The sequence below is a fragment of the Lagenorhynchus albirostris genome, chromosome 2, assembly GCF_949774975.1.
Source record: "Lagenorhynchus albirostris chromosome 2, mLagAlb1.1, whole genome shotgun sequence".
Lineage (NCBI taxonomy): Eukaryota > Metazoa > Chordata > Mammalia > Artiodactyla > Delphinidae > Lagenorhynchus > Lagenorhynchus albirostris.
This window is the reverse complement of record NC_083096.1, coordinates 140,286,969-140,311,215: the sequence shown is the minus strand read 5'-3', so window position 1 is coordinate 140,311,215 and position 24,247 is coordinate 140,286,969. Positions and strand designations below refer to the sequence as shown.

The following is a 24,247-nucleotide window of genomic DNA, read 5'->3' as shown; positions in this document are numbered from 1 at the left end:
TCTGTTGCAAAGTCCAAGGTGCCTGCGGGGCTTCCTTGGTCCCCCATCTCCATCCAAACACACCCACTGCACACTCGACAGTGCCCCCGCCTTTCTCAGCCTGTTGACATCGTGTCCCTCTGTGCACGTGCTTGATCATCTGCTGATAGGTGAGACCCCAGGGTCCCCAAGGGGAGCATCAGGGAAACCTTGCTCCCACCTCCCAAAAGAGGAGGCCTTTGATGAGGAAGCCGCCAAAAGCAGGTTTCAAATACAGTTCTCTTTACAGGCGACAGGAAAGGGCGCATCCGCTGCCCGCTGAGAGCCTCGAGCTTCCTCTCTCAGCAAAAAATTAATGAGCTCCTACTCTGTGCCAGGGATGGTGGGATATTCCAGGGGAGAACAAAGTGGAGGAGACCCTGACCTTGCGGAGGTCGCTGTCAGCCCACTGGCTGCACAGTCTTTGTTCAATTGGCCCTGGCCTCCGGTGTGAGGTGTCTGCAAACAAGGTGGAAAGGGCATTGACTTTGGAGTCCAGTGACCCAGGCTCAGAGCAAGTCATTTTCACTAGAACCCGCTAATCAGCTGCAAAGTGGGAGCAGGAAGCCTCCAGTTTCTACACCGTGTGGCCCTTCTGGGAGGATGCCTGGCTTTGTGTGACACATCAACCCCGAGGCCTGGGGCTGCTGGCCTCCACATCCTCCCGCAGGCAGCAGCTGCTCACCAGACCCTCGTCCAGTCATGTTCTTGGCGATGGTGTGTAAATTAAATCTGCAAACCAAATCGTTTGGAACACTGAGCTTGTGCTACAGTGGAATTCTTTTTTTTTTTTTCTAGATTTTTTTTTTGATGTGGACCATTTTAAAAGTCTTTATTGAATTTGTTACAATATTGCTTCTGTTTTATGTTTTGGTTTTTTGGCCGCAGGGCATGTGGGATCTTAGCTCCCCGAACAGGGATCGAACCCACACCCCCTGCACTGGAAGGTGAAGTCTTAACTACTGGGCCGCCAGGGAGGTCCCTACAATGGAATTCTTGAATGTACACGTATGATATCTCTGCAGATTAAAACCAGAAATATTTGTAGAATAAATCCCTTGAAATGTTTGATTAGTGCTGGCTGGAAGTCAAAAGCAACAGGACTTCAAGGAGTGGCTAGTTGGTGAGGTTGGGTGTGCCGGGTGCATACGGGGCAGAGGCCCGAGAGGGGTCGGGGCTGAGTTTAGAAGGATGGCACGCTCAGACCTGCGGAAAGACTTGGGGGCTGGGGGCAGCGAGGGGTCCGCTGTCACTGGCGGCGGCGGCGAGGAGGAGGACCCGATGGAGTGGTTTAACATCGTTCGGGGGGTAGGCGAGGGGGCTGGCTGGCCAGTGCCAAGGCAGAGCCCGGAAACGCTCGACGAGGTGGGCTCAGCCGAACTTGGTGCCCCGCACAGCTCGCAGGTCTCGGGTTGAGGGGCGGGGAGAAGGCGTCTCGGGAGCGCGGGAACTGCTTTCCAGCCCAATTAAGATTTGGGATTTTGTCTTCTCTCTGAGCGTAATCTGACGCCGTTTGGGGGTGGGGGTGGGGAGGGGGAGGGGGAGCGAGGCCGAAACCCGATCCTTCAGTCCGGGGGCTCCGTTAATATTTAATCAGGTAGGATCATCCGATAGGGCTCAGGTGGCGTGATCTCCCGGACCCTGGGCTTCGCGCACCCACACCCCGGAAGGTTTCCGCCGCTGCGTCGAGGCGCGCGCGGCTGCAGGCGGGCTCAGGCTCAGGTCGGGTCCGAGCCAGGAGGGGCGAGCCAGGCAGTGAGACGGCCCGGGGCCGGCAAGCGTCTCCTTGGCGCAGCCCCGAACCGGGAGGCCTGGAGCCCGGCCCAGCGCGCGTCCCCGCCGGGGCTCGAGTCCCGAGCTCGCATCGGGCTCCCCGCCGCGAGGCACAGGCGCTGCGGGCCTGGCCCGCGCGCCGCCCCCGGGTCTCCCCGCCCGACGCAAACCTCTCCTCTCCCCGCGATGGGTACGGGGAGCTCCCGGCGGCCGTGGTGGCCGCCGCTGCTGCTGCTCCTGCTGCTGCTCCTGGGACCCGCGGGCGCCCGCGCGCAGGAGGACGAAGACGGCGACTACGAGGAGCTGGTGCTCGCCTTCCGGTCGGAGGAGGACAGCTCGGCTGACACGGCCCAGAACGTGACCACCGCCACCTTCCACCGCTGCGCAAAGGTGCGGACGCCGGGGTGGGAGGCGGGGGCGAACCCGCGCGGGGACCCGGGCGGTGGGCGTATCCTCTCTGACCTCAGTGACACCCCACACCCCGGAAGGGAGGGGCTGGAGTGAAAGTCACTGGTTGGGGGGGCTTTGCTCACCCGAGGACGGGCTTGGCGCGGATCTTGGGGACTGCGGGCGCGGTGGTGGGGAGAACGGGCACGGCGGCTCTTTGGGGTGCGCTCTGCGGGGGAAAGGTGCACGGGGCTCGGAGACTGGTAGGCACCAGGTAGGACGAGCAGAGCACCTCCAGGATCGCCTGCTCAGATCCTGGACGTGCCTCACCACTGAGGCTCGGGTGGGTCAAGGCGCTAATGCCCGAAACGTGCTTAGAACGGCCCCGGGCAGAGAGGAGATATTAGTATGCGTCCTGACGCGGATCGGGAAATCTGGGTAGTGCAGAGTGTGTGTGGGGAGTGTGGGAGGGGGTGGGCTTGGGGGTCTTGGGACGAGACGGCGCTACTGTGACAGGGGTGGAGCAGGAGAGAAGGCGAATGAATGATAGTGGCGGGAGGCAATTTCTTCATGACACAAAACTCACATTCTAGGATTGCATCTTTTTCAGCTGAAGAAAAGAACAAAACTGAAGGGGAGGGGACGGAGTTATTCTCCAGGCCCGTTGGGGTCCTTGGGCTCGTCTGGGAAGGGCTTGTTTGGTGCTCTCGGGAAAGAAGGAGCCTGGTAGCCGCAGCCCACTCAAACGCCGCCCAGAGTGGGTGGGGCGAGTTTCCTGGAGATCAAGGCCAGCGCCTGGCCGCTGGGCTATGGGAGCTCCTGCCCAGGGTTGGGACTGCTGTTTCCCTCCAATTATAACCTTCCCAGGGCTCAACTGAGGTCCTGCTACCGGGCTTGGAGTCAGCTCTGGGGTTGAATCCTGGCTCCATCACTCACTAGCTGAGTGGTGCATGGCAAGTCACTTAACCTCCGAGCCTCCATTCTCCTTATCTTTAAAAGGGAGGTGACAGTCCTTCCCGAGGGTTTGTTGTGAAGAGTCAGTGCTGGGCAGATGGAGGAATGAAGGGAAAGGGGCTCTGTTGCCCACATGAGTGACCTCCCCACCATGTGAGCCAATGAAGAGAGCACTGTAGGAGGTAGCTATTTACCTTGCTGCAGTGCGACCTCCCAGTCATGCCCTTTTTGCTCCAAACTGCAGGTCCCGGGGCAGAGGGGAAGTTCTAGGCTAATGGACACCTGGCCTGCGCTTCTGCCCCAGCTCCTCTGCCTGAGTGTGCTGGGTGCAGAGGGGTGTCAGGCCCTCAGTGTTGCCTGTGTCCTGTGTTAGTGGCAGGAGGGGAGGGATCTCTCTTCTTCAGTCTGGCTCTCACAGAAGAGTGAAGTTTACTCAGCTCATAGCACCTTCTTCCTTGTTCCCTGAGCCTTTCACCGTCTAGAAGGATGTTGATGGGTTGTGACAAGGTTGAGAAAGGGCGTTTCAAGTCACTGCCCCCAAATAACTATTCTAGAAGTAGTAAATACCCCATCCTGAGAGGTGTGTAAGCAGAGGCCGGACAACCAATTAAAACAGGTGCTTGAGGGTACTTCTTCCCCAGCGGAAGTTTGGAGCAAGAACCTCCAGAAGTTCATTTATTCATTGCTTCAATGGATATTTTGTAGAGATTGAATTTGTAATGACAATATTTTTGGCAGGCAGAGAAAGATTTTAGACCAATCCTTTTATTTTATTCATGAGAAACTGAGACCCAGAGAGAGGGGTTTCACCCCCCTGATGCATTAGAACTAGGCTTCTAGGGCAAGTCTCCTTCCAGTGCACAAAGTGTCCTCCCAATTCATTAGGTTTTCATTTCGCTGAGGGCATTTTAGATGGGCCTTTGAAGCATAAATAAGAGTTTAAATAAAAGTGGCAGGGGAATTTTATTCTAGGTGAAGGGGGTAGCATGAACAATAGCTCAGACCTGGGAAAGCTAGAGGTGGAGAATAGGGAGCACATGTCCACAGTTCCTTATCTCCCTTCTGAAATGTAAAATGTTCTGAAACCCAAAAGGTTTCTTGTAATTTATTTTGTGGTAACCTGACCTGAACTGACATGAGGTTATTTATAAGTTATCCCACGGATGTAAATATTTATATTCCTATATTTTGCTGCATAGATTACAATATGTTGCTCCAGACGCCTCTGAGCACCCTGATTGCCTATTACTACCTTTCTAAAGTCCAAATAAGTTCTGAATCTTGAAACCCATTTGACCCTAAGACTTTGGATAAAGGGTTGTAGACTGTATTCTACTCTGGTGCACGTATAGAGATGTGGGATATTAGGCTACGGAGGTAGGTTGCAGGGGGGACCAAGGGGCAGCATGGAGTTTGGACTTTGTCAGGCTATGGGGAGCCACTGAAGATTCTTGAGCACAGTTGTGTCTGTTTGAGAGCAGTGGGAGCAGATAAGAGCTAAGAGCAAACAGATCTGCTCCTGCAGACCATGGCCTTGAGTCTTTTATCCCATGTGAGAAGTGTTGCCTTTGCTCACTCTATCCTCCCTTCTGTTTGCTAGATGCTTTACACAACGATGTCTCTTGGCCTTCCCAGCAGGCCTGTGTCATAGGTATTATGTTCCCCACACCACAGAGGAGATATCTGAGGTTCAGAGAGGTTGAATGACTTGCCCATGGCCACATAGCCAGTAAATATTGAGGTTGGGATTCAGGCCATGGTTTTGGACTGCTTCCAGAGGGGGTCAGGGAGGTACTAGAACCGGGAGGAATTGATTATTTCAAATTGAGACATGGGGAAAGGGAGGTGTAATTAAGAAGGTCTTCGGCAGGAGGTGGCCTTCAGGCAGGACCTCCAAGGGTGGCCAGGCCTTGGTCGGCCCCACAGAGAGCTAGGTGCAGGTGCAGACGAGAACCTGGTGTTGACTGTGGCCCACGGTTCCCGTTTTTGCCTGACTGTCAAGTATGAAAGTGTGGTATATGTTACGTTACTGCTAAGAGTTGGCTTCTATGTGGTTTGGGGGTCCTAATTTGGTGACTTCTCTTTATACTTCCTGTACTCTATGGAGTTTCTTTTGCTGTAATTCTAACTTGTAAACAGAGGTGGATGAAGCACTCACAGCACCCTTCTTTTTTTAATGTCATCATGTCACTCCTCCTCACTGGGGGCCAGGACGCCTGGAGGCTGCCAGGCACCTACATGGTGGTGCTGAAGGAAGAGACCCACCGCTCGCAGACGGAGCGCACCGCCCGCCGCCTGCAGGCCCAGGCCGCCCACCGCGGCTACCTCACCAAGATCCTGCACGTCTTCCACGACCTTGTCCCCGGCTTCCTGGTGAAGATGAGCGGTGACCTGCTGGAGCTGGTGAGCTCCGTCTCTGGGCGGGCCGCTTCCCGAAAGGGCTGGGCTGTCTCATGCATACAGGGCACTGTCCTGGGTGTGCCCATGGCTGACCGTCAGGAGGCAGCAAGTGTTCACAGAGCGCTTACTGAGTACCAAGCATAGTGGCTCCTGGCCTTCGGTACAGGATGCCCTTCAAGCCTGGCCATACCTCAATGGTACCTCATCTTCATCTGAGAGATGAGGAGACCAAGGTTCAGAAGGGACCACACAGACAGCCAGAGGCAGAGCTGGGATCAGACCCAGTGGTCTGTCTTCTGGCTGTCTTTGTGTTGGTGAACTTGCTGCCTATGAGAACCCTACAGGAACAAGGCCCTATGACATTAGTGGGGCCAGAGTCATTTTATTAAAACATGACTCAAGGATCCAAAATTCCTTTGAAACTGATGCTATTCAGAAGGTTCCTCCTGTAGGACAGGGAGGCTGTTCCCCCTCCAGCCCGACCCTGATGCCACATCTTTGGTGCAGGGGCAGAACAGGCATGGGTAGTTGAGGACTTCTGGCCTCCCTTCTCCTCATCCTGGCCCTAGTGCTTTAAATGCATATCTTAAAAACCTTTCTTGGTGAGGTTCCCTGCGAAAGGGGGCTCCGCTTGAAGCGAGTTGATGGATGTAACATTTGTAGCTTTAATAAAAAGGCAGAAGAGAATTTGGCAAATGTACCTTTAAAAACAAAACAAAACAAAAAACAACCCTTTTCTTGTTTTAGCCTCTGCTCCCTTCCTCCCAACACACCCCCCTCCCCTGTCCTCCTAACTTGATGAGAACACATGGTTCCCATTTTCATACTGATTCTCCGCGTGGCTGGGGTGCTTCATAGCCTCCTGCAGACACTGAGACCCAGAACGGGACAGGGTCTTGCCTGAGGTCACACAACACATAACCGGCAAAACGAGAATCTAGGCCCAGGCCTCCTTGCTCCACTGTACTACCACTGCATAGTTTCATTCCATTCAGCATACAGTGGCTGAACAACTACAGTGTGTTAAGTCCTGTGGGGACAATGACATGGATTAGACAGGGTCCAATCCCTTAGTCTAATAGCAGAAACATCAAGTTTATGCCTTCAATCAGTCTGCTCATCCCATATTTAATGAGCACCTACTATGTGCTACAGACATGAGGATGGATCACCAGCCCTTTCCCTTGAGCTCACAGTTCAGAAAGAGAGACTGAGAAGTGATGGCCAGTCAGTTAAATGGGGGATGATATGCCCAGCACAGTGCGGGGGAAGGAATCAGATGCCCACAGAGCCAGATGGCACGCATGAGCCCCGAAGGCCAGGCAGCTTCTCAGAGGAGAGACACTGCTGATCTGCAGGCCACAGACATGTGCACTCAAGAGCTGGGCTTTGGCATCGCGCCAGCCTGGGGTCACGTACCCTTACTAGTTTGTCTAACCTTGGGCAATTTTCTTCACCCCCTGAGTCTCAGTCCCCAACCTGTAAGCTGGCATGAAAGTAGGAACGGTTCTTGAAGGACTAAATGAGATCGTCAAGTATTTAAGCAGATGCTAAGCACAGAAACTCACGGAGGTGTGGACAGGTTAAGGAAGCCCACAGGGACACTGAGGCACCCAGGGATGAGTTTTCCTGACAAGTTGATGGGCGAGGAGAGGGAATAGTGTCTTCTCTGCCAGGTGGGAGCTGGAGCTGTGGAGCAGGGGCTGCCCCGGGGGAGCCGTGGTCACCAAAGGATGTAGCCACCGTGGGAACCTTGCACCAAAACAGAGAGGGGGTGAAGACACCCTCTCATCCCCCAAAACTCCTTCTGGGCCTCCCTCTGACTGATCCCAACCAGAAGTCACTGCAAGGAGGCCTGGGTGCTGCCGTCTGCAGGGTCAGCCTCCCCACGCCTTGCACGGTGGAGAAGGGTGGGAACCGGTCTTGGGGAAACAGAATGGCCAGTGAGGGCATCATGATCTGGGCGTGGAGTCCAGGTCCAGCCTTCCCCAGGGCCTGGGCACTGCCTGGCTCCCCAGGTGGCATGTCAAATTCAGAATCCTTCCTAAAAGGCATCCTCTGTGCTGGCGGGTGCTGGGCTCCCCAACCTGAGCGAGGAAACACCACACCAGGAGGGGACAGGTATGGGACTGGCATGTGACCCGGGACAGGCTTGATCAGGTAGGTGAAGGGCTGTGGCTATGGCTGCTGTCAGCCAAATGGCTTTTGAAGCCGAGCCCCACCTCTCTGCCTTCTGCAGGCCCTGACGTTGCCCCACGTCCAGTACATCGAGGAGGACTCCCTCGTCTTTGCCCAGAGTATCCCGTGGAACTTAGAGCGGATTCTCCCTGCGCGGCGCCAGGCGGATGAACACCACGCTCCTAGTAAGGGCCCCAAGCTCCCTGCGCCTCTTCATCCCCGCGGAGGCCACATGCCGCTCTCTCCTCCCTGTCTATGGTCCTCACCTCCCAGGGGCGTTAGAGCTCAGTACACTCTGCTGACTCCTTTTCTGTCCCATTCCACCCAATCCAGCCCCCATGCCCTGCCTTCCTTCTGCCCCAGGTACAATGCAGAAGTCTGTTTCTTTAAATGAGCCCCTCTCCCACCTTCTAAAAGTTCACATTTGCCTCTTCTTGCCATTTGGCCCATCAGGCTGCACTCAGGTGGGGAGAGGGTAAACCTGACCTTGACACCCCCTAAGGCCCACAGGTCTGGGTGATCCCAGTGCCTTGAGGACAGGATTGGACCCCATAACGGGACAGATAAGCCCTGTTTGCCACGCCCCCAGCTGGTCTCTGGTGTCCTGCCTTGCCCTGCGCCTCCCTTCAGCATCGCTAGGCTTCCTGGGGTTCCCCGCGTGGGCTACTCTGTGTGTCCCCTCCACGCCTCTCCCCCGACTCTTCCCTCTGCCTGGGGTGGCCTGGCCAGGAGGAGGAGAGGCCAAGGAAAGTGGCCTGGGCTTGGGCAGGGCCTTGTGGGGGGTGGAGGTGACATTTATTGAGCTGGGGAAGAAGGGAAGGACACCTGGTTTGGGGAGATCAGGGGTTTTGGCTGGCCCGTGTTCAGCCTGAGAAGCCCGCACGCAGCATGAGGTCTGGAGCTCAGCGGAAAGACGATGCAGGGGTGCTCCAGGACTCAGCCAGACCTGGGGCTGCGTCCAGCCTCCGTCCTTGACTGGCTCACGTGGGGTCGGATCCTCCCCTTCCTCGGCTGTGAAAGGGGCACAGTAACCCCATCCTGTCCTCACAGGGTGTTGTGAGGTTGTTGATGTACAAATGCTTTGGGAACTGAAAGGCTAGGCGGGTTCTGAGTTGCTGTCATCGTGACAGACGGTAGACCTGGGGCCTCCCAGGGCTCGCGGCCAGGATGGGAGATGAGTAGGAAGTGTGGAGCATCAACCCCAGGGCTGGCAGCGGCAGAGGTGCGGGGCCTGGTCGGGCAGGGTGTGCTGACCGGTCTGGGCAGCCTGTGGCCAGGGAGGGGGTGCCCTTTGCAGGAAGAGCCTGCCTTTCCCCACCGCAGGCTGCTCCTTTCTAGGCAGAGACCCTAGAGACCCCACCTTCCACATCTGCGACTCAGGGACCTCCCGGAGCCGGCTAGTACGGGGAATGGGGAGGGGATGCTGTGCAGGGGGTTCCGGGGGACACCGAGCCAAGCAGGAGAGAGAGAAGGCCACAGCCCCTAAATTAGTTCCCTAGGGCTGCCCTAACGAAGTACCACACACCGGTGGCTTAAAGCAATAGAAATGTACTCTCCGGTCGGAAGTAAAAGTGTTAGTGGCCAAGCTCCTCCCAAAGGCTCTAGGGGAGCACCCTCCCTTGCCCCTTCCAGCTTCTGGTGGCCGCAGCGTTCCTCAGCTATGGCTGCATCACTCCTGTCCATGCCTCCTTCATAGGATCTGCTCTGTGTATCTCTCCTCTTCTGTTTTTTTATGAGGACACATCAATGGATTTAAGGCCCATCGGGATAATCCAAGATGATTTCGTTTGGAGGTCATTAACAATCACGTCTGCAAAGCCCCTTTTGCCAAATAAGGTCATGATCATAGGTCCTAGGGGTTAGAATGTGGACATAGTTTTCTGGGGTGACCGTTGGACCCACTGCCCTCCCCCAGGCCAGAAGCAGACGTGCGATCCTTTCCTTCCCCACTGGGATGCCCACGGATTGCCTTACCCTCCTCCTGCGCCCAGTGGCTGTGAGAGGTGGGGGGGATGGAAGGCAGGAACATGGAGTCCATCAGGAGTCACAGAAGGGCTTGGCTGGACGAGGCCCCCCGGGGGCTGTTGGGTCGGAGTGGGGCGGAGTGGGCACCATGCAGATGAGTGGAGAGTGGCGCACCCGGCCAGGAGCAGACCCTTCCTTCACAGAGAGGCCACCTGGCAAAGGGCTGACGAGCACAGGCTCTGGAGCCAACTGCCATGCGCAAACCCAGACTTCAGCATTTTCAAGCTGTGTGAGCTTGAATGAGCCTCAGGTTCCTCTGCAAAAACGGGAGGTGATGACAGTCCTACGTGGGGGGCTGTGTTGGGGTTAATGCTCTTTATTCTGTAGCGAGCCTCCAGCCGTGTCTGGTATAGAGTGAGAGTGCTGTCATTTCAGCCCTCCCCCTCCTCTCCTTCCATGCCACAGTGAGTTCTCGAGTAGCCACTCTGCTCCAGACACTGTGCTAGGTGCTGGGGACACAAAGACCAACAAGATGGACTTGGTCTCTGCCCGCGCCCCGCCCCCCCCCCCCCCCCCACTCCACCAGAGCTTCTAGTGCATGAAGGCTAATCCTTTGCTTACACAGATAGCTACATGACACCGGTAGTCTGGATGGGGTAGGAGCTGCGAAGGAGTCTGGACAGCTGTGAGTATGGAGTCAGGAAAGGCTTCCTGGAGGAAGTGGCACTCAGCCAAGCCCCGCCGTGGGTATCATTAGCCCCACCGAGGGGAGCATGTCCAAGCGGAGAAACAAACAAGGACAGAGGCCCTGAGGCAGGAAGGGGTGTGGCCTGTGGGGAAGAGGCAAGAGGGTCAGGGTCAGGGGCCTCCTGGGCAGAGATGAGAAGGAGAACTTGGCTGCCTTCCGAGCTTCTCAGGCGTGGCAGGGACTGTCCTGTGGGAGAGAGAAAGCTCCCTGCTCTGGAGGGATGCAGGCAGGACTGGGCGCCCACCTGCCAGAGGCTGCAGAGCTCCCTGCACTGATTCAGAGGCTGTAAGAGGCCACTCGCAGGTCCCTTTGCCCTTAGGGATAACTCCTCTTGAGGCCGCTTTTCCCCTCTGGAGAATCTGAACTGACCCAACTAGAAATGATGAAGTGTGTAGGTGGTAGGCTTTTGGTGAACTTCCAATACTGCTGTTTTCTCTGAGGCTGTAACTTGTGTCAGTTGGAACCAGCCACCGTTGAGCCGTCCTGGCACCTGGTGGAGTGGAGAAAGCATGGGCTTGGAGCCAGGAGGCCCAGGTCCGCGCATCCTCCTTGAGCCTCGGTTTCCTCTCTGTGAAATGAGCTGACCTGCTCAGGTGGCCATACAGGCCTGTTATTCTCCTTTTACTTGTCAAATCCTGTTCTGTCTTTAAGTTCTGTGGCCTCAGGTTTGGGGAGCTGTGAAAAATTTTAAGTAGCGGCTTGGCATAGTTTTTGCCATTCGAGTGTTCATATTGTTATTTCATATTAATATTAATATTATGGAGCCAGACGACTTGGTTCTCTTGCTGGTTCCACCATCACCACCTATGTGACCTTGGACAGTTACTTACCCTCTCTGTGCCTCACATTCTTTGTTTGTGATATAAAGATATAAAAGTATGTACCTGGAGAGGATTTTCTGAGTTGACGTATGTAAGGTGCTTAGAGCAGCGCCTGAGACATGGTAAACAATTTATATGTGTTAACTATTACGTTAACCTCACGGTTATTCTTTCCTTTCGAACAAACCTCACCTTGGAAAGCTGGAGGTGGCCTGGTGGAGGTATATCTCTTAGACACCAGTATCCAAAGTGGCCACCGGGAAATTGAGGGCAGGGTGGTAGTCACTGACTTCGAGAACGTGCCTGAAGAGGATGGGACACGCTTCCACAGACAGGTGAGCATGGCCCTCATCCCCGACCTGGAGTTGGTGCCACCCCCGGAGTGCCACAGCCGCACCCCCGCTGGCCTCCGCAGCTGTCACTGCCCCTGCCGTCAGTTGTGGGTGGGGACGTCTGTCCGGTCACTCCCTGATATTATTACAGGGTGGTTGAGTTTTCTCACTCGGGTCTTGTATTGGTCGAGCAGGCGAACAAGTGTGACAGCCACGGCACCCACTTGGCAGGGGTGGTCAGTGGCCGGGATGCTGGCGTGGCCAAGGGCGCCAGCCTGCGCAGCCTGCGTGTTCTCAACTGCCAAGGGAAGGGCACGGTGAGCAGCACACTCACAGGTGAGTGACGGCTCCGGGCGTGCTGTCTCTGCCTCCAGACCCGGCACGGGACGGGGCTTCAGCCCAGAGAGAACTGACTCCTGACCGACGAGACCAAGGCAGCCTCTGCCCCAGAGGCAGAGTCCCAGAGTGTCAGTGTGGGCAGGGCCCCCAGGGGGCATGAGTGCCGATGGAGAAACTGAGGCCCTGAGAGGGGCAGGGCTCAGCCCAGGCAGGTCCTGCAGCTTGGACCCCTAGTCAGTGGTCTTTCTACAGTTTCACACTGCTCCCCTTTCCAGATCTTTTAAAATAGTTGCGTCTCTTGCCATGTTACTTTAGATTTGGATGTACCCTCGAGGTGATCTAAGCAAACTTTCCCCATCTTCTGCTTAACACGGGAGGACTCACTCCTCGTGAATGATTGGAGCCCTGGTTGGGTAGACCTGGTAGAGGAACTGGCAGAAGACTTTTTCCAGACTCTTGCATCCATCCAGTCACCTCTGGCAAGGTCCAGCTTAGAGCTAGGACCCTGGGAGGCCTGTGGACAGAGAAGAGGCTGGGAATTCTCACTTACTGAGTCCCTCCTGTGGCCAGACCTTGAGCAAAGGACTTTGTACTCCATACCCTGAGGGTGATATTGTGAGCCTGTTAAACAGTTGAGAAAATCAGCCCAGAGAGGGGAAGTGACTTGCCCAAGGTCACACAGCCAGAGCCAGTGGCCTCGCTGGGGAAGGTGCTGGCTCTGAGTTTGACCCCACTGCAAGCGCCCAGACCCCTGTGTCAGACGCTGGCCTCTGAACTGGCAGAGGTAGTCATAGGCCTTTTTGAAGGGCTGGGAAGGGCTGGTGGTGCCTGCCTTGTACTTGGTGAGTGAGCTCTGCCCTAATTCTTTGCAGTTTAGTGCACAGATTTTTGTTTGTTTAATTAATTAATTTTTGGCTGCATTGGGTCTTCACTGATGCGCGCGGCCTTTCTCTAGTTGCGGCGAGCGGGGACTACTCTTCGTTGCGGTGCGCGGACTTCTCATTGTGGTGGCTTCTCTTGTTGCAGAGCATGGGCTCTAGGCGCGTGGGCTTCAGTAGTTGTGGTACTCTGGCTCAGTAGTTGTGGCTCGCAGGCTCAGTAGTTGTGGCTCGCAGGCTCTAGAGCACAGGCTCAGTAGGTGTGGCACGTGGGCTTAGTACTCCGTGGCATATGGGATCTTCCCGGACCAGGGCTTGAACCTGTGTTCCCTGTATTGGCAGGAGGATTCTTAACCACTGTGCCACCAGGGAAGCCCTAGAGCACAGGTTTTGTTGTTTGGTTTTAAAGGCAAGAATCAATAATCCCCTGCCCTATCAGGTGACCCTTCCTTCCTGTCCCACCCCTTTATCCACTGACCTCAGCTCAGCAGGCCAATTCCCAAAGGTCAGTGTGCAGAGGAGGGGAGGCCCGCTTGTGCCCTGAAAGGCCTTCCACAGGCCTGGCGCCCTGGGCTTGGAGGGTTTTCCGGGGAAGAAGTCCCCGCTTTGGGAAAGGCCCCTAGCACGTTACCTGGAGCAGAGCAGGGGCTCCACGAACAGTAGCTCTTACTTTCGTGGTCACCGCCGGTCTCCTCTATAAGCAGATTGTTGAGGTTAAGTGTGTCAAGTCCGAGCACAGAAACATACATACAGTTAATGAATGGCAGCTGTAATCGTGCTTATTCCTCACCTCCACTCCTACTTCCGCTCTGCCCCTCCCGGTGTGAGGGGCAGCTGTCTCCTCCTAAGAGGAGCCTGGCTATGGGACCCCAACTCCCACCTCTGCTGCAGCCCTGGGGACCTCCCAGAGGTCCAGATCCAGAAGGTTCTGAGAGGTCAGCTGGCCACACCCCCATCTGACGGGGCAGGAGCCGGAGCCTGAGAGGAGAAGCTGTCAGCTCCGGGTCCCCTGGCACGTGAGGGCCAGAGCTGGTGTTAGAACCCAGGTCTCCACTGGGCCTGGGCTCCAGGCTGCACACTCGGCTCTGGGGCGGGGGAGTGCAGCCGGGGTCAAGGCATGACACCCCCCCCCCGAGGGGGCAGGGTTATCAAGTCCCCCCACCACCCCCCTCTAGCTCCAGGGCGAGGAGTCTTTCGATCCTTGACACAGTCTGAGCAGCAGTGCACCCTTTCACACATGGGAGGGCAGGGTCGCACAGCTGCCAGTGGGCAGTGTGGACTCACTGGAGTGTGTGTGTGTGTGTGTGTCTGTGTGGCGGGGGAGGATTACTGTACACCAGCCCTCAGAGGATGGCAGCGAGGCTTGTGAGGGTCAGAGGCAGGGCAAAGGGGGCCCTTCCTGTTCCTCTGAGAAGCTTACTTATCCTCTTGGTGCCTCAGTTTCCCGGAAAGGGAAAATAATGGTAAGGTTACTGTGAGGCTTGTGTAAATTCCCATAGTCAGGCCCTTAGAAGGAGCCTGGTGCGTATCAGTGTTTGGGAGTTGGCTGGTTTTATAAGTGCTGCTGTTGTGAACATGCTTCCCGTGTGTATTAGTCAGGGTTGTCCAGAGACACAGAACCAACAGGATGTGTGTGTATACTTATATTTATAAATACATACGTATACCACATATGGGCGATTTAGCTTAAGGAACTGGCTCATATATTGTGGGGCTGGCTGAAATCTGCAGGGCAGGCTGGCAGGCTGGCAATTCTGGCAGGAGTTGATGCCGCAGTCTTGAGTCTGAAGGCAGTGTGCACACAGGTTTCCTTCCTCCTTGGGGAACCTCCATCTTTTCTCTCAAGGCCTTCAACTGATTGGACGAGGCCCACCCCCATTATGGAGGGTAATTTGCTTTACTCAAAGTACTGATGTAAACATTAATCACATCCACAAAGTACTTTCACAGCAACACTTAGACCTATGTCTGAGCAAACACCCGTAGCCTCGCCAAGTCGACATGTAAAATTAACCCTTACGGGGGCCTCGGGGGCGGGGGTGGGGAGGGGGAGCGTGCCTCCTCATGGGTGACCTTGGCTTTGTCCTCTCAGGCCTGGAGTTTATTCGGAAGAGCCAGCTGGCCCAGCCGGCGGGCCGGTTGGTAGTGCTGCTGCCCCTGGCAGGTGGGTACAGCCCGGCCCTCAACGCCGCCTGCCAGCAGCTGGCCGGGACGGGGGCAGTGCTGGTGGCCGCTGCCGGCAACTTCAGGGATGACGCCTGTCTCTATTCCCCGGCCTCAGCTCCCGAGGTGGGTGCTCCCGAAGGGAGGGGAAGGTGGCAGGGGGGCCCCTGGGGGCTTCAAGGGGGGTGCTCCTGAACTGGCCTGGCTTTGGAAGGACGTGTCAGAGACTGCCAGGGCCGACCTGGGCAGAGGAGGGCCTTGAACCTCCACCATCCCAGACTATGAACAGCACCAACCTCAACTCTCCCCTCCCCCAGTGCAGCTCCAACCCCACGCCCTGGCCCTTCTCCCTCCGAATGGCTCGTGACTCCCCCGGCCCCTTCTCCCCAATCCCATCACCTCCGTCCATCTGCTGTCCCCTGGATTGACACCATAGCTCCCTCCGCTTTCTCCCGGCCTCCCTCTCCCAGTCCACTCGGTAAGGCCCCACCCCGCAAGGCCCCCTGAGGCCCTGCATTGGTGTGTCCCAGGGGAGCTACATGAGCACAGAGATGACGCTTCTCAGCTTGAGAGGTTGACCCAGTGGGTCCAACGCCCGTCCATTCCTCTGACTAACATGCGAGGACACCTGCTGGCGGTGTGGGCACTGGGGGGACCAAGGGGAAGGAATCTCGTCCCACTTCAAAGATATCATAGTCTGGGGGGTGGGTGTTGGGGTCAGGGGGCAGGTGGGGGGCACACGTGTGAGCCTGACAGTGATGGATAACCTTCCCTGGCTGCCGAATTTAAAATCACACAAAGCAGAAAAAACCCAGCAGGTCTTCTCCACCTTGCCGGCTCTGCTTTCCTCCTTAGCACATATAACCACCTAATGTGTTGCACTGTTTACTGTCTGGGTCCCTCCCTGGAATGGAAGCACCTCGGGGACTTCGGGAATGGTGCCTGGTAGGGACAGAGGGTAGCGCCAGGGCCGGGTGGGGCAGAGAGTGCCAGAGCTCTGCCTGGAGAGGCAGATTTCCCTCAGGAGGGGATACTTGAATGGGCCCAACAGGTATACAGGAGTTGGCCAGCCCAGTTGGCAAGGTCTCAGTCTCCCTACATCCTCTCCTTGACTCCTCTCTCTGCCATCCACTCCCTCACCTCTCCAGGTCATTACTGTTGGGGCCACCAATGCTCAGGACCAGCCGGTGACCCTGGGGGTCCTGGGGACCAACTTTGGCCGCTGCGTGGACCTCTTTGCCCCAGGGGACGACATCATTGGTGCCTCCAGTGACTGCAGCACCTGCTTCACATCACAGAGTGGGACGTCACAGGCTGCCGCCCATGTGGCTGGTGAGTAGCTGCCCCACCGCCTCAGTCATCATGATTCTGACAGCCCCTTTGGCAGGCAGGGTCTGCACCAGGACCACGCGTGCCAGGCTCTGTGTTGGGTATGGGGGAGTAAAGACGAGTCAGACTGATGGTGCCCTCAAGGACGCTCAGTCTGATGGGGGAGGCAGGTGCACAAACGGAGTAGCCAGGGCTGTGTGGAAGGGAGAGGCGCCTGACCAGGCTAAAGGTCAGGGAAGACTTCCTGGAGGAGGGCCGTTTCATCTGGGGTTTGGTGGATGAATAAGAGTTTACCTGGCAAACAAAACAGCCATCGCCAAGGCTCAGAGGTGCGAGAGCAGGATGTAAGTCTTACTCTGGCCATCTTTTAGCACGGGATTGCAGGTGGTTTAACTTCTAAAGAACAGCTTGGTGTGTCTGTGTGTGTGCGCACGCTCATGTGTGCACCAGGAGAGGAGTCCCAGGTGGGGAAGGAGGGCCAGGCCACCACCATCTCTCACCGCCTGCCCCACGACCAGGCATCGTGGCTAGGATGCTGACCGCTGAGCCGGAGCTCACCCTGGCTGAGCTGAGGCAGAGGCTGATCCGTTTCTCTGCCAAAGACGTCATCAGTGAGGCCTGGTTCCCCGAGGACCAGCGGGTGCTGACCCCCAACCTGGTGGCTACACTACCCCCCAGCACCTATGGAGCAGGTCAGCAGGACGGCAGGGCGGGCAGAATCCAGACTGGGGCTTGGGAGGTCTCAGGGCATCTGTGTGGCCTGGGCAACCTTGTCCCTCCCCCATCCGTGGAGGGAGGATTTGGCCACCGGCTCCTAGACACTGGGGGAGATTGAGTAGGACGGGCTCCGAAAGGGCTTTGCAAGGGCTTTCGTGACCTGTTTTAATGGGAAAATGGATCACATTCCTTAAGGCCCCTCTCCCCCACCAGGAGCCAAAGATCTGGAGCCCTCTGTGAGCAGAGCCCTGACGGAGGCTCCCTCCCCAGCCACCCCTCCTCACCCCAGGGCCTCGTTGCAGGTGGGCAGCTGTTCTGCAGGACCGTGTGGTCGGCGCACTCGGGGCCCACGCGGATGGCCACGGCCGAGGCCCGCTGTGCTGCCCCTGAGGAGCTGCTGGGCTGCTCTAGCTTCTCCAGGAGCGGGAAGCGGCGGGGCGAGCGCATTGAGGTGACCTGTACCCTCCCGTTGGAGCGTGAAGTGGGGTTCTCGCTTCCAGGCCCAGATCTGCCTGAGCCCCATCCTCCTCTGAACTCCAGCGCCCGTCTGCAAGTTAAAGCCGAACGGGGCGTATCTCAGTCACGCGGTTTGGGTGCTGCAGGAGGGAGGCACACGGAGGGTTCCCGGGAGACTCTGCAGGATGAGACTGGATGGATTCCCGTGCCCACCTCGTGGGAGGGGAGGGCCGAGTGTGTGCCAGGGATTCACTGCCTCGGGGGAGGGGAGGGCCAGACGTATGCTAGGGATTCGCTGCCTCTGGACGCAGTGGTCTCCAGGGCCCTTTTCACTCAGATGTTCCACGGTTCTGGCAGTTGAGAAATCTCAAAGCAGCAGAAGAGGGGACTTGATGGGAAGGCTGCAGAGCCTGGCGGAGATGCCATCTGGCTGCAGTGTTTTGGTGGAAGGGCGGTGCCTAGGCCAGGAGGACAAGGGGCGGGCAGGCATTTCTGTCTGGGAACCAGTGTCTGGGAGTGTGCTTGACTGTGCACCCTCCTGCACGCGAGTGCACGTGGGAGAGGCTGAGAGTGGGTCAGGGCTGAGCAGGCCAGGTCCATGCTCTGGAGTCTTAGGTTTCCCTGTATCTGCATTTTTTTTTTTTTCTTTTTGCGGTACGCGGGCCTCTCACTGTTGTGGCCTCTCCCATTGCGGAGCACAGGCTCCGGAGCGCAGGCTCAGCGGCCATGGCTCACGGGCCCAGCCGCTCCGCGGCATGTGGGATCTTCCCGGACCAGGGCACGAACACATGTCCCCTGCATTGGCAGGCGGACTCTCAACCACTGCGCCACCAGGGCAGCCCCCTGTATCTGCATTTTGAAGTCACTCTCAGTGTCCAGAAGAACTTTATAACACCCAGAACTGCCCATCTGCGGAACCGTCTGCCTTGGGTGGAAGCGAGCTCCTTGTCCTCAGGGGCCGGCTGGCCCCTCGCGAGGCCATCGGAGACGTTTCAGGGGGCTGGGACCAGGCGCCCGAGTCAGCTCCCTCCAGCCCCCCTCATCCTGTGTTTCGAAGCCTTTTCTAAAGCAGGTTCCTCTTTCTGTCTTTGGCTCTCAGGCCCGAGGGGGCAGGCGCGTCTGCCTGGCCCACAACGCGTTTGGGGGTGAGGGTGTCTACGCAGTTGCCAGGTGCTGCCTGCTGCCCCGGGCCAACTGCCGTGTCCACACGGCTCTGCCAGCTGGAGCCGGAGTGCAGACCCAGGCCCGCTGCCCTCAGCGGGGCCAAGTCCTCACAGGTAGGTGGCTGGGCCCACCCCAGGGTGAGGAGGCATCTCTGGCTCCTGGTGCACCTGCCCCCACCCGGCTGGCCCCACCTTGGAGCCCGACGGCCTGGTGTGAAGGCCAGTGCTACCCTTCCCATCCCTGTGACCCTGGGCAAGCACCTCATCTGTCTCCGTCTCAGCCTCCTCCTCCCTAAGAGGGGCGGCGGCAGTTCCTACTTCACTGGGTTGCTATGAAATGCGTAACACCTAGAGCACCAGGGCTGGGGCATCGTAGGCATTTCCCCACAGGCAGTGCATTGCATGAGGGGCAGTTTAGGGAGTGGATCCGAAAGTGGAGCTGACCTTGGTTTAATCCTGGCTCTGCCAGTCGTCCGCTGTGTGACCTATGCAAGTTACTTAACTTCTCTGTGCCTCAGCAATAGAATGAGGATGATGGGTGCTAAGCATTTAGCTTGGTGCTAGGACAACATAAGTGCTAGCTATCCTGGTTATCATCCATTGCTTTAGAATCCATTCTCTGATATAGGTAACTGTGGGTGGGCCACCTTGTGTCAAAAACATGCCCTGGGTAGGTAGCAGGAAGTCGCAGGTAGGGACCTTGTGGGGGATCCAGGGATGGTGCCCCTCAAATCGGGAGGGGGCTGAGCTGTCCTGCTTGGAGGGTGCATGGGATGTCCTGGGGAGCGTTTGGGGAGAGGGCAGGTAGTGGGCCTGGAATAACTGGCTCGGGAGTTGATTCTTCATCGAGTATGTACTGGGGAGACACTGAAGTTTGAGGAGGGTGACAAGGGCGAGTGACGAGTTAGGAGCTGGCTCTAGGAGGAGCAGCTGGTGATGGCTTTGCAGGGGAAAGATGAGCCCAGTCAGGTGGAGAGGCTGGGACAGGTCCAGCAGGCCACCGGCCATCTTATTGGGGTCCTGGCTTGGTGGGAAGTCCACCGTGTTCTGATGGCTCTCCCCTTTGGCAACGCCCAGCAGATGAACTGCAGGGCACGCGCCAGTTCGAAGACATCGGAGTCATAGAACCCACTACCTATGAAGCACGTCCAAAAGAGTCCCACTTTACAGCGAAGGGAACCGCACCCTGACATGCTGAGTGACTTCCCCAAGGCCGTGCAGCTAACACACGGGCATTCCAGTGACCATGACCCGAACACGTGCAGAGCCCTTGCCCGGTGCCAGACGCTGTGCTGGGCTCCGCGTGCATGTCCTCACTTCACCCTTGCAGCCTCCCTTTTCCTTTTACAGAGGGAAACTGAGGCTTGCTGTAGCCTAGGAACACTCTCTGAGGTCTCGTAGCCAGGGGGTGTGCCTGACTCCCGAGCTCTGGAGGGAGGCCCATGTCTCCCAGAGAGACATCAAGCTCACCCCTGAACTTCTGCCTGGGGGCTGGGTTATGGGGAGGAATACCATTTCCTGGTCTAGCATCTCAGGCCTTGGAGCCCCCTCCCCATGTCGGGGTGGAGAGGAGATGATGTTTTCCCTGAGACACTGAGGCCCAGAGAGGTTGTATGGCTTTCCTAAGGTCACACAGCAGGCCAGCAGCAAGGTTGAGCTGAGAACCCAAGAGTCCTGTCGCTCAGGCTAGTAGTGCCTTTTTCCTGCCGAGACTTGTTTCTGCGTTTCCCAGCTCCAGACTCAGACTCTAAAAAGATGGAGACTGAATGGGGTGGGGAGGAGAGACAGAGGGACCCTTAGCATCCAGGTGTTTGAGCCGGCCCTCCTCTTCCCCAGGCTGCAGCTCCCACTGGGAGGTGGAGGACCCTGGCACCCCCAGGCGGCCTGTGCTGAGGCCATGGGGTCAGCCCGACCAGTGTGTCGGCCACAAGGAGGCCAGCATCCACGCTTCCTGCTGTCACGCGCCGGGTCTGGAGTGCAAAGTCAGGGAGCACGGGATCCCGGGCCCTGCAGAGAAGGTGAAGGGGCTCGGGGGGTCGGGACGGGAGCCGGACGCCGCGTGGGGTGGCACGTGTCCATCCTGTGCAGCTTTTCTGGGTCAGTGTTTGTGTCACCACCATACCCTCACATATCTGGGGAGTAGCTTGTGGGGTGGGTGCTGTCAGCAGCTTTTGCAGCTGTGTGGACATCACGTGTGTGTGTGTGCGTGTGTGTGTCGCCGGGCCAGTTTTTGCTTTTGTCCAGCTTAGTGAGATCTGCTGTTGGGGCATGCTTCCCTCACTTCGGAAGAATATGTGTAAATATGGCATAAGAAAAGCAGTCCACACACATTCACTGATTAATCCACTTAACACATCTGCTGGGAGGATGACTCAGCCATGACCCAGAGGACGGGACACCTGAGCTGAGCGCTGCAGGTGGAGGAGAGGCTAGTGGGGCCAGCGAGGTGAGGAAGGGCTTGCAGAGAGGGAAGGCACGCTGGGGGACTGGGGCGTGAGAGGCCCTCAGAAGCTACCAGTGCAGACCCGCCCTACGGCTTCTCTCTAAGTCTCCTTTTAAAAGCCACAGGGAGCTTCTTAAAAGGAAGCCCTGGGGAGTCCACTCTCCTGCCTCAGAGAGGTTTTTAAGAGCAAGTCTGTAGTGATTGTGGTCTGGATGCTGCATTGCTCGAGGGCAAGGGCTGTCTTGGGTCCACTTGCTCAGCATGTATTGAGGCCTCTGGCATTCCAGGCACCATTCCAGGCGGTGGAGATACAAACCTGACAAGTTCTCCTGGGGCGTCTTTTCTAGTGGGATGACAGTAAACGAATGAGTAGTATTACAGAGTACTTAGAAGATGCTGTGGAGAAAAGTAAGGCAGGGAAGAGAATGGGGAGGGGAAGTTCAGGAGAGGGAGGCCTCGCTAAGAAGGTGGGGGACAGGACAGGGAACAGTGTTCCAGGCAGAGGGAACAGCCGCGGCAAAGGAGCACCAGGAACAGCCAGAGGGCCAGTGAGGTGGGCACTGAGTGAGGGGGGGAACCAGAGACAGGGTTCAGGTGGGGCCTGAGGGCCACAGTAGGGACTTTGGTTTTTGCTCCAGTGAGCTGGGAGCCACTCAGCGTTCTGAGCCTGGGGTGGGGGGAGGGGAACGGGTATCTGACCTGGGTGTGAGCGGGTTCGTTCTGGCCACTGTGCCATGAAGACTGCAGGGAAGGGGGCAGAAGCAGGGAGGCCTGGTGTAGGCAGGTGGACAGCTACGGTGACTGTCCAGGCCCGGGGGGTGGGGGCTCGGCCAGGGCAGGAGCACGGAGGATGCTAGGGCCTGAAGGAGGAGCCCACAGACCTGAGGGACTGGACGTGGTGGGAGCAGCGGAGGGGGCAGTCCAGGCTTTGCTTTGCCGCTGGCTGGGATGGGGAGGGCTGTGGGAAGCATGGTGTCGGGGGAAGATGAGTCTGTGTTGGCACGGCAGACACCAGCCTGTGCCCTCCCGGCCTGGCTCACAGTGTGCCGGGCCATACGTGCGCTTTCTTTCGTCCCCTGGCCCTGGCAGGTCACCGTGGACTGCGAGGGAGGCTGGACGCTGACCAGCTGCGGGACCCTCCCCGGGGCCTGCCCCACCCTGGGGGCCTACGCGGTGGACAACACGTGTGTGGTGAGGGGCCGGGACATCGGAGCAGGAGGCAGGACGGGCGAGGAGGCCACCGTAGCCATCGCCATCTGCTGCCGGAGCCGGCCCTCAGGGGAGCAGGCCTCCCAGGAGGCCCAGTGACCGCCCTGCCCGGGACGCATGCATGGGGAAGGGGCCAGGGCCTGGGGGCCGTGGTCCCAGGCCTCGGCTGGGCTTTGAAGTGGTTCCTCCTTCCCCCTTCCTCAGCCTGGACCCCAGGGAAGAGGATACCTCTTGCTTCTGGAGCTCTCGCGCTGGCACTCGGGGTGCGCTGGCTCCCCACCTGGGAGAACCCCAGCTCTCGGCCTGGACCACCCCTTCCCAGGCCTGAGCTGCATGGGAGGCTGAGTGAGTAGGGCTGCAGGTGCCGGGCAGTCCCTCCCTCGCTGTGGGGCTGGGTCCACATGCCACCATTAACGCTGGTCAGGCTGTGCCCAGCTTCCTGCCAGCCGCTCCCAAGATGCCAACACTGTGGGTAGAATTACTTTTATTGAGCAGTCAGTCTTCAGGCCTCCGTGCAGGAGGTGGTCATTCTCCTGTGGGTAGGCAGGGAGGCGCTTGAGGGCTGGAAGGGGCCAAATATTGGTCACGGGAAGTGAAAGGTGGAGATGGCCCCTCATCTCCTGCCTGCTTTAGGGATGCCCTGTTGGGCTCCCGAATTAGTGGAGGATCAGTTTTCCATGCCTCTAGGGGTGCAGGGTGGCACTGACAAGAGGTGACGCTTCCCCACATGTGGCCAACGTTTCAAAGTGTCCAAAGGGCTTCTCCACCCACCTTCTCACAAGAGTTTCAGAGTAGCCCTGGGGCAAAGGCAGGGCCTATATTCATACCCATTGGATAGATGAGGATGTTGAGGCCCGAAGCACGAGCCCAGGGTCAGCTGCCAAGATGCCTTGGTTCAAGTCCTTGCTCTTTAGAGAGATCTCCATCAGTTCGGTGATCTCCACGGGCCCTCCCAGTCCTGCTGTTAAGACTCACCTCCCGAAGACAGCTTGTTGACAAAATTCCTAGCTCTTGTACCCACCAGCGGCATGACGGATGCAGCCAGATGTGTCCCAGGTGATCACGAGGCCGTGCCTTTGTTTCTCCCAGCTGCCCTCACCTGGCCTGGTCCCGGCTTTGCAGTCCACCTGGCATCAGCCTGCAGGGGGACATCACCCCAGGGATGACTCTTCAGTTCCCAGTGGAGGGCCACGTGCTCCATCCACCCTCTCACCCAGTCCTCGCACCTACCCTGCACAGTACACAGTCATCCCCACTTCAGAAGGAAACTGGGAACCAGGGGTGGGGGTTGGGTGCCCGCCATTCACACAGCCAAGAAGTGAGGTGGTACCAGGGTATAAACCCAGATATGTCCCTAAAGCCAAGGCTCTTTTTGCTGCACCAGGTTGGGCCCCCCCCCATCTTTATAATAACAGAGGCTCATTAGGGAACACAGACCTGGGGTAGCCCTGTGAGCAAGGACAGAAAACTGGGCAAAAGGCACTGGCCGATTCACGGGGACCAGAGTGGAGAGGGCTTTGGAGGGATGCAGGGACGGAGGGGGAAGGGGAGAAGGGGGAGGTGCAACTCTCCCTCCTTGAGCTCCCCTACCCCCAGCCCCACCCAAGCAAACAAGCACGCATTTATCTTTTTGGTCTGTTTGTCAACAACTCTCTGTTGCCTTTTTACAACAAGCAGCTTTTCTAGATTTCTGTTTTGCTTTTGTAACTTGAAGGTATTTATTCTGGGTTTTGTAGCATTTTTATTATACAGTGACTTTTTAAAATAAAAACAACTTGTCATGACTCTTGCCTGAGTTTGACTGTCTAGGATGAGGCCTTGCTTATACCAGATGCCTGATAACGGTCTGTGGGGTGGTTGAGTAAATCAAGCCTTGAGGAGCGTCTGTATTTTGAGTACAAGTACTTGAGTACTTGTGCCCGTCCTGGGATAAAATCAGCGTCTTCCTCTCGCTTCCGAGTCCCCCCAGCAACC

At 57.4% G+C, this 24,247-nt stretch overlaps 1 protein-coding gene across 3 annotated transcripts; it reads left to right on the top strand.

Moving 5' to 3' along the window:
- The first annotated feature begins 1,977 nt into the window (after window positions 1–1,977).
- Window positions 1,978–23,996, top strand: PCSK9 (proprotein convertase subtilisin/kexin type 9). 3 transcript variants are annotated; one of them, XM_060139939.1, is made up of 12 exons: window positions 1,978–2,181; window positions 5,344–5,535; window positions 7,772–7,895; window positions 11,446–11,579; window positions 11,771–11,912; window positions 14,886–15,082; window positions 16,105–16,288; window positions 16,804–16,977; window positions 17,305–17,453; window positions 18,558–18,735; window positions 20,458–20,639; window positions 22,154–23,996. In XM_060139939.1, the coding sequence occupies exons 1-12, from the start codon at window positions 1,978–1,980 to the stop codon at window positions 22,370–22,372; spliced, it is 2,079 nt and encodes a 692-aa protein (XP_059995922.1). In that variant the 3' UTR covers window positions 22,373–23,996. The 3 variants fall into 3 exon arrangements, with proteins under 3 accessions (XP_059995922.1, XP_059995924.1, XP_059995923.1); XM_060139941.1 differs by having other exon boundaries at window positions 18,516–18,735; XM_060139940.1 differs by lacking the exons at window positions 16,804–16,977; window positions 17,305–17,453; window positions 18,558–18,735.
- The last annotated feature ends 251 nt before the right edge of the window (window positions 23,997–24,247 follow it).